Source organism: Panthera tigris, chromosome C2 (assembly GCF_018350195.1).
Source record: "Panthera tigris isolate Pti1 chromosome C2, P.tigris_Pti1_mat1.1, whole genome shotgun sequence".
In the NCBI taxonomy this organism is placed as follows: domain Eukaryota; kingdom Metazoa; phylum Chordata; class Mammalia; order Carnivora; family Felidae; genus Panthera; species Panthera tigris.
This window is the reverse complement of record NC_056668.1, coordinates 103358356-103368577: the sequence shown is the minus strand read 5'-3', so window position 1 is coordinate 103368577 and position 10222 is coordinate 103358356. Positions and strand designations below refer to the sequence as shown.

Below are 10222 nucleotides of genomic sequence, written 5' to 3'. Positions count from 1 at the left end.
TCCTTTTCATAGAAAGCTTCCATTTCGTACAACTCCTTGAAACTCCCCTTTACTTAGTAGAGCAGCTGCTGCCCAATTCATGAATCACTTCATAAAGTCAATCAGATCCTTAAATTTACTCAGTTGAATTTTGTTTGTTAACTTCACTCATCTTCCATCTATATTCCACCTTGCAGGATTTTGTTGAAATCTCTTGCCCTCTGATGGACTCTCCTGCCCTTGTTATGGGTTTATATGTTCTTTTCATTCCTTCACCATAATTTTGGTGAAATCTTGAGGAAAGGAGATAAATACATGTATTCAGTTTACCACCTTTAATCAGACTGCTTAATTTCAAAAGTGTTTGTGTTACAAACTCCCCCTCCTATCCTTCTAAATCTGGTCTTGTGAATAGTATAAATTTTTTAGACGATTAAAGAAGTGTTTCTGTATATTATGGGAGTAAGGTTCAGATAATCTTGGGTGGGTTAAAGTATCCTACTGAGTAATCTGGACAAGGGGAAAGTACTAAAGATTCTTAGGGCAGTATGAGATAAACTCTTTCTTCATGACTTCAGAAGTCTGGTTACTCATTTACAACCAGGATAAGATAAATGTTCAAGTAACTAGAGAAGTTCTATAAACCACTTGTAAACCACTTGGGAAGTTTTTATTCTACTACTGAACCATGTTCCCATAAACATTCGGTTACCTCTAAACTTCCCACATCTGGAAGAGAACAAGCTGTGGCATCACACCATGATACCCCCTCCTATGTCCTACTCACTCCCAAAGAATTTCTCCTTTAAGCGACTAGAACATTGGCTGCTTACTCACACCAGATTCCTCAGGATTGGCTGGGACTGCAAATAAACTCTGTTTGCCTATAGTCAAGTTGATAAGCTGCAACATAAATGCACACAAATTCCCAGTCTTAAAATATAACATGAAGCATTTGCTATCTTCTTTCCTCCTATTATTTTCATGCGAGACCTGGAGAATAAACACTGTCCTTGGCCAAAAGAAAAAGGTCTTTGAAGAGAGAAAAAAACTCTAAGATGGGTCTACTGAGTTCTAAAAACCCACAAACCAAGCAAGCCCGGATTCTTCTTCTGGGACTTGACTCAGCTGGGAAGTCTACCCTCCTTTACAAATTGAAGCTTGCTAAGGATATCACGACCATCCCAACAATAGGTTTCAACGTGGAGATGATCGAGTTGGAAAAGAGTCTTTCGCTCACGGTCTGGGATATTGGAGGACAGGAGAAAATGAGAACCGTGTGGGAGCACTACTGTGAGAACACCGATGGGCTGATGTATGTTGTGGATAGTACAGACAAACAGCGGCTGGAAGACTCCAGGAGAGAGCTGAAGCACATTTTGAAGAATGAGCACATTAAAAATGTGCCTATTGTCCTATTAGCCAACAAACAAGATGTGCCTGGAGCTCTGTCTGCTGAGGACATCACTAGAATGTTCAGAGTGAAGAACCTGTGCAGTGACAGGAACTGGTATGTGCAGCCCTGCTGTGCCATCAGTGGGGACGGGCTGATGGAGGGGTTCAGGAAACTGACCGGATTTGTGAAAAGCCACATGAAATCAAGAGGAGACACCTTGGCATTCTTCAAGCAGAACTGAGGTCCAAACAACGAAAGAGTTAGTGGTGAAGTTGAAAGGGTAATTTTCTTTTTCAATGCCAAGTGAGAAAAGCAAGTTGCTGAGTTAGCAAACTTTTCCTAAGATATGTTATTTCACCTAAATTCAGCTAACCAACTTAGCAAATATTATTTTTGGCCAGGCACATTAGTAAACTTTGTGGTTAATGATAAATTGAGAATGAAAATTTTATAATTTTGTGCATGTTGGATGAATCATAATAATCATGTTTGGGACCAAATAAATTATTGTTTTATTATTTTTATATGACTACTAGAACAAAGTTTAAGTAAAATGCTGATAGGTTCAGAATTCTTTCAGATGGTTTCCAGTTGTTACAGTCTTGAATCTCCACCATGCTCCTATGGAATAGTGAGTAAAAAAATGAACTTTAAATTATGGAAAGGAAAAAGTTTGATGTTAACATTTTGTAAATCTCTATGCCCTAAATAAAGTTTTGTTTTGTTTTGTTTTCCTGAATTCCTACCAACCTCTTGAAATCTATTGCCAGGATCTTCCTACAGTGAGTTAAACAATGAACTCCAGGCTGGTAATTGCCCACTAGCACAGGGAGAAGTTTACATCTTAAGGCTCTGGGGATCAGGGAAGCTAGCACCTTAGAGTTTAGGACAAGGCCTGGGTATATCGCTCAGCTCGAGCCTATAGCTCCAAGACTGGCTTCGGTACAATTCAGTGTAACAGTTATTACTTGGGAATATGTGTACAGCTCACTGTACTGATCAAACAGGAAACAGAGCCAGACTTTAATCTCAGAGACCTTGCAATACACAAGAGGAAACAACATAAAGCTAGTAGCTAGAATAGGTCAATAAGTACTATAACAGGAGAGACTCTTTTCTGACCTGGGAAAACAGGAAGTGCTTCATGTAGGAGGCAGTGTTTAAGAAGGTCCCCAACTCCTGGGGACCCATGAAGGTGGAGGTTACTCACTGGAAGTTCCCATCACTGGGACACCCTGCAGAGCCACTGTGGGGGAGGGGAGAAGGAACTAGAGATTGAATTGGAATTCCCCTGAGAGGTTCAGAACATCCAGGGAAGTCCTGGTCCTAAGAGATGACACTTTTCTTCCTGCCCCACCTCTAAAAAGTTCATTTGGTCTAGAAGAAAGCCTCAATCCCCAACACCAGTCCCTGGTGTTTCAAATATTAAGGTCACAGAGGAAAATATAAAGGTCCAGTAAACCAAGGGCGCTAGACCCTAAATTACTCTCATGGTTTCCTTTTCACCTTAGCCATGATCTTTATAGCAAAGACTGGAGTGCTGCAAGGTAGGGACTCAAATAATAAAGTAGACATACACATGATAATAGTTACTGTTGGTTGAATACTTGTCTGTGCCAGGTATTGTGTAATTACTTTCATACATCTCCTCATTTAATGTTCACAACTGCCTGGAGAGAAATCAGCATTATTATGTCAATTTCACAGGTGACATTACTGAGACTAAACAAGGTAACAACAGTAACAACCACAAAAAAAACTACTCGGTATTTTAACTGAGGAGTGGCAGAGCCAAGATTCAAATTCATCTGCTTAGCTTCAATGCCAGTAGTGTTACTTGTCATATTGTTTTGTAAATAACATATGGTGTCTGTCTTCAATGAACTTACAGTGCACAATTAAGAACAGATCCAAGCTAAGAGCACCTGGCTGGCTCAGTCCCTGCAGCATGTGACTCTTGATCTCTGGGTTGTAAGTTTGAACCCTATGATGGGTGCAGAGACTACTTAAAAAAATAAATAAATAAAATCTTAAAAAAATAAATCCAGGCTAGGTTAAAACTACCATATGATCCAGCAATCCTACTGCTGGGTATATATCTAATGGAAATGAAATCACTACCTTGAAGAGATATCTGCACTTCCATGTTTAATTGCAACATTGTTCACAATGGTCAAAACATGGAAACAACTTAAGCATCCATCAATGGATGAATGCATAAGGAAAATGTGGTATGTATACACAATGAAATCTTTTACGCCATAAAAACAGGAAATCCTGACATCTGTGACAACATGGATGAAACCGGAGGGCATCATGTTAAGTGAAATAAGTCAGACAGAGAAAGACAAATGCTACATTATTTCACTTACATGTGGAATCTAAAAAAGCCAAACATAGAAACAGGAAGTAGATTGGTGGTTGCCAGAGATTGGGGGTGGGGGAAAGGGGATATGGGGGGAGGTTGGTAATGGGGTACAAACTTTCAATTATAAGATAAATATGTTCTGAGGATCTAATGTACAGCATGGTGACTATAGTTAATAATACCGTATTGCACACTTGAAATTGGCTAAGAGAGTAAATTTTAAGCATTCTCATTTAAAAAAAGAAAGTAACTATAGGGCACCTGGGTGGCTCAGCTGGTTAAGTGTCCAACTCTTGATGTCAGCTCAGGTCATGATCTCACGGTTCATGAGACTGAGTCCCAAGTCAGGGTCTGGGCTGACAGCACGGAGCCTTCTTGGGATTCTCTCTCTTATTCTCTCTCTGCCCCTCCCCCACTTGTGTGCCTGTGTGCGCATGCACTCTCTCTCTCAAAATAAATAAACTTTATTTAAAAAAGTAACTATGTAAGGTGATGGTGGATGTGTTAACTCAACTGTGGAAATCCTTTTATAATGTGTGTGTATATATATACACACACACACACACACACACACACACACACACACACATATATATCAAATCATCACTGTGCACTTTAAGACATTATTATATAGATAACATATATTATATATAACATATAACATATGTATTATAACATAATATATAACATAACATATAACATATTAGGTATATAACATATAAATTTTATTTATCAATTATACTTCAATAAAGCTGGGGCAAAAATAAATGCAAGCCAACATATAATACTTTTATATTAAGAAGGTTCTTTAAAAAACAAGCCAGGCAGAATAAATTAAGTGCGATAACAGAGATATAAGAAGCATGCTGAAGGACTGGCAAAAGGATCTTCTGATTTCAGGAAGATCTCAGGGGAGTGGTAAAAATATAACTTTCCCCTCTGTTCTTAATAAGTAATTTGATATGAGAAGTTTATTTTGAGACTGTGTGAATATTCTATTCCCCAAAGCCTTTCTCTTAATGCTTTTAGCATCCACCGACGATCCCTTCCTGACTCAGTTATTAAACTGGGAAGTGCAAAATGGTGATTTTCTAAATCTGTCTTTCCTTGTATATTTATTAGCTGGCATTCTTCTGTAAAGAAAACCTTTTTCTTTTATACTCCTCCATAACCAATCAATCACACTCACTCTCACTCGCTCTCTTCATAGATACTTTTTAAATTCAAAGTTTTATAATCCAGTGCTACTCAGACTGAGGTCCCTGGATCAGCAGCCTCAGCAGCACCTGCAAGTTGCCTAGAAACGTAAACTCTCAAACCCCACCTAGACCTATTAATCAGACTATCCAGGGCAGGGGGTAGGGTGGAGGAAGTTCCTGGAATTTGTGTTATTATTTACACTGTTATAAATCACTTCTGTTTATTATTCTTTTTGATGCTCAAATTTGCCCAGAAGAAGCCCCAGCAAGCTAGCCACTCTGTTCTGTTGATATGTCCCTATAGTCTTTGAGCACTTCCTTGTTTGGAAGAGCACTGAGTCACCTTGTACTTCCCCTACTTAGCTGCCTCAGACCTGGAATTAACCATTTCTCAGGTGCCCTGGTTCTTTTCACTGGGTGATGGTATTTAGAAATTGAATAATGAAGTTAGCTGTGCTTATTGTTACTGGGTATCACTGTTTATAAGCCTATTCAGTAGAAAAAGGAAATATATATATTTTAAAAGAACACTGATACCTCCAAATTGAATGCATACCATAGGATTTTTCCTTATCTTCCTCATTCCTATTTGTATCCCTTATCCTACAAAAAAAACTCTGGTTCAAAATGCACCAATATATTTACTCACTTGTTCTATGCTACAACACAAAATATTTTCAGGATCACTGTGTCTAATAAACCCACTCAGGAAAGTTCAAGACTTCCTTTTACTTCTTTCTGTCCTAATTGAGAGTGTTATGTTCAAAAGTTATTTGAATTGATTATTTGTGCAGTCATATGGTAAATATCTTGTTGATTTTAGGCTGAGTTTTAAAATATTTTTAAAAATTAATTAATTAATTAACTTATTTTTAATTTATATCCAAGTTAGTTAGCATATAGTGCAGTAACGTTTTCAGGAGTAGATTCCAGTGATTCATCCCCTATGTATAACACCCCATGCTCATCCCAACAAGTGTCTTCTTTAATGCCCCTTACCCATTTAGTCCATCCCCCCACCACAGCCCCTCCAGCAACTCTGTTTGTTTTCCATATTTAAGAGTCTCTTATGTTTTGCACCCCTCCCTGTTCTTATATTCTTTTTGCTTCCCTTATATTCATCGGTTTTGTATCTTAAATTCCTCATATGAGTGAAGTTATATGATACTTGTCTTTCTCTGACTGAATTATTTTACTTAGCATAATACCCTCCAGTTCCATCCACATAGTTGCAAATGGCAAGATTTTATTCTTTTTGGTTGCTGAATAATACTCCATTGTGTATATATACCACATCTTCTTTATCCATTCATCTGTCGATGGATATTTGGGCTCTTTCCATACTTTGGCTATCGTTGATAGTGGTGCTATAAACATCGGGGTGCATGTGTTCTGACTGTCAGCTGATTTTTGCTACTTGTGTTCAATTTTAAGATTTGACTTCTTTACCTTTCTGACTTAATTTTTTAATTAACAGAAAATCTGCATACCTCAAAAGTAAGAGCTATGTAAAAAGGTAGTCCATACTCATTATTATGTTAAAGAAGAAAGCCTTAGTACAATAAACTGATTCTCATACATCCCTCAAGTTATATGAAGGTGCTACTCTATTTCTAAATCAGGTTGGATTTTCTATCACTTCAAAGCATTTTGAGAGTATTTTTCCACTTAAGTTCAATGTATCTACTGCAGTTGGCTTATTAAAGGGGATCATAAGAGATTGTAGTAACAAAATACCATCCATTATTTACCATGGGATAAGCTTTATTATCTATAGTGACTTTTCTGCTCTTTTTAAAATAAAAGATACATTTTACACTAATCTTAAATTTTAATCTTGTGTAAGAATACACTGACCCTAATTTGTAAAAATAAAACCCACATATCAATACTCATAAATAAACTTAGATAGAAAATATAACAGGCATCAAAATGTTTGGGTGGTTGCATTCTAGATAGCTAGAATTTCTTATAACTCTCATTAATTTTCCAAATTTTGCCAAGTGAGTGTGTGTCATTTTTATATTCAAGGAAAAAACATTATTTTCAAAAGAGCTATATAATCATCATAGCCTATATATGACATGAGTGGATAATGCATGGCTCTAAAACTGTCATTTCAAATGCACTGATCTAAAGTAATAAGAAATCCTTTTAAAGACCAGAAATATTGCAATGTACAAACACATGAGGGTATTGTAACCAAGTTTTCATCATTTAAGAAAAAAACTCAGAAACCAAAAAACAAAACAGCTAACATGTGTTGAGCACTCACGGTAGGCCAGCTTCTGTTCTAAGCATATCATGTGTATTTCCACGTTTAATCTTTACATTAACTTTATGGGGTAGTACCATCATTATCCTCATTTACAGAGAAGAGATCTGAGACTCAAAGTCATCCAGCCACCTAAAATCATGGAAAGCATTTACAGTGGTCTTTTGTATACAATCAAGCTCCTACTGTCCGTTGTTTGGTGAGAATTCCACCCTGTACCTCTGTGCAAAAGTTTCTCTCTTAGCCATGGCCTACTTCTCATTCTCAAATGGTCTTCCATCACTCTACTCAGAGTCTAAGAACAGCTATGGAGCAGAGAATGGTTATTTAAGAAATTTTAGTTTTTCATCAGAAATAGAAAGTTTGGAAAATAGGAAAATAAAACTCCTTATTAGCATTTCCTTACAGTCTTTCTTTTTCTTCAGTGTGTGCATATATTCAATATATCTTTTTTGATAATTTGGTAATTTGCTTTTTTCATTCCTCATCACATTAACATGTTATATATATCTTTATCATATTATTATATATTATTATTATTATATAGTATTATATATTTTTCAGAACCATCACTTTTTAAAAAAAATTTTTTAATGTTTATTTATTATTGAGAGACAGAGAGAGACAGAGCATGAGTATGGGAGGGGCAGAGAGAGGTGGAGACACAGAATCTGAAGCAGGCTCCAGGCTCTGAGCTGCCACCACAAAGCCCAACGCAGGGCTCAAACCCATGAACTGTGAGATTGTGACCTGAGCCAAAGTCAGATGCTTAACCGACTGAGCCACCCAGGTGCCCCACTGTTACATCATTTTCAGTGAAGTAGATACACTATTGCTTAATCATTTCTCTACTATTGTTTTTTTAGGTTTCAGCCAATTTCACATGTAACTAATTCAGCAACAAACACTTCCATGTGTCTACTGATACCCTTCCCTATATTTATTATTTCATTCAGCAAATATTGCCTGAATACCTAATAAGTACCAGATACTGGATTAGGTGCTGGGTTTAGGATTTTTTTCCCCACAACAGTATTTCAAGGATGGATAGTTTTATGCCTCAATACATACTGGCAAATGGCTTTCTAAAATGTCAGAATCAGGGGTGCCTGGGTAGCTCAGTTGGTTAAGTGTCCAACTTCACCTCAGGTTTTAATCTTGTGGTTCACAAGTTTGAGCCCCACATTGGGCTCTGTGTTGAGAGCTCAGAGCCTGGAGCTTGTTTGGGATTCTGTGCCTCCCTCTCTCTCTGCCCCTCCTCTGCTCATGCTCTGTCTCTGTCTCTCTCTCCTCCCAAATTAAATAAACATTAAAAAAAAATTTTTAATGTCAGAATCAGGTTATTCTAAATGAATTCTTTAAAAAGAAGGAAAAAATAGGTGCAAAACTTTGAGTCACTAGATGACTGATGACTACAGTATTATGTGTTGAAGACATCAAAATAAATAAGTTTGTAGATTTCAAATCATTAATGACAGGAAAAAATTAATGCCAAAACTTATGGTAGTTTTTGCCTATGACTCAAAATACAGACATAATAAAAGAAAATATTGATATTCAACCACATAAAATGGAAATTTTGTTAAACATAAACAAAATCAAAAGACCAATATCAAACTGGGAGTTTATATCTGCAAAGTATATCATAGATGAGGGTCTTATGTTCCCAATGTAAAATAACACTTAAAAGTTTTTAAAAACCCAAAAACTCTCTAGAAAAATGTACAAAAGACATAAGGTTAACAATAAATGATATTCAAATTATTCCTAAACAAACGAAAAAATCATCAGCTTCACTACTACAGAAATGAAAATTAATACTGCATTTAGATACCATTTCTCACCTATTCTGTTTGCAAAAATGTATATAAGTTTGATAACATATTCTGTAATTCTGTTGGTGAGACTGTGGAATAAAGGATAATCTCATCCAGTGCTGGTGGAAATGCAAAATGATACAACTTCTGTAGAGAATTTGGCCATATCTAACAAAGCTACATTTACACTTACCTTTTAATGTAGGGATCTCACTGGTTGGAATTTTCCCTGAAGATACAAAACCACAAATCTGAAACAACAGATGTACAAGGTTATTCATTGTGACATTATTTGTAATAGCAAAATATTGGAAATAACCTAAATGTTCTTCCATAGGAGACTAATATATATATATATAGTATATATATGTACATATATAGTATATAGTATATACTATATGTATATATGTACATACATATATGTATGTAGTCTCCATAGGAGACTAATATATATATATAGTATATATATATGCATATATATACTATATATGTTAGTGAAATACTACTCAACCAAACTAAAGAATGGAAAAGAGGGACAGATCAACAGAAAACTCTAAAGATCAAGTGGCAATGACACCCAGCAGCAATGTGTACACCTAAAGCCCAGATCTTGGTTTCTAAATATTATACCTCACTGAAAGGAACCAGAGCTCCTTAGAGAAATGACAGTTCAGATCTAGGGCAGGTAAAGTACAAGGTAAGCCTGAAATACCTTGTGCAAAGGAACAAGAAAGAACTCAAAGGCTGATGGAAATAAGTCAAAGGTTACAGGAATGGCTTACAGAGACTCCCACTGGCCAAATCTGAGACAATTTGAGCATCAGAAAAAGAATACAGATGGTAATGAATTATAACACATTGAGTAAATAAAAACAAAAGCTGTAAGTTCATTATGATATTCATGGGAAATACAAGATGAAAAGAAAACAGTGTAGGGTAGAGGAAAGGAAAGCTCTTTTACACAGAAAAATGTAGAGGACATGTTAGAATTGGAAAGCCACTATTTTACAACTGCAAAGTAAGAACTCACCTTGGGTATAACACTTAACCTATTTGTATATTAAGATCACAAGGTGATTTCCTGAAATATCTTCTGGCTCTATCTTTGATCTAGGATTAACAGACTTTGAAATGGAAAGCCTCAGTCAGATAAAGGAAAAGCTACAGGATCCTTATTTTAGTATGTTT

The 10222-nt window shown here is 36.2% G+C and overlaps 1 protein-coding gene across 1 annotated transcript; it reads left to right on the top strand.

Moving 5' to 3' along the window:
* Nucleotides 1-1037: 1037 nt before the first annotated feature.
* ARL14 (ADP ribosylation factor like GTPase 14) lies at nt 1038-1616 on the top strand. The gene has a single exon (XM_007086251.2). The coding sequence runs from the start codon at nt 1038-1040 to the stop codon at nt 1614-1616; it is 579 nt and encodes a 192-aa protein (XP_007086313.2).
* Nucleotides 1617-10222: the final 8606 nt, after the last annotated feature.

Excerpts from the sequence above, each read along its gene's own strand:
- ARL14 (XM_007086251.2), top strand. The coding sequence starts at position 1,038 with ATGGGTCTACTGAGTTCTAAAAACCCACAAACCAAGCAAGCCCGGATT.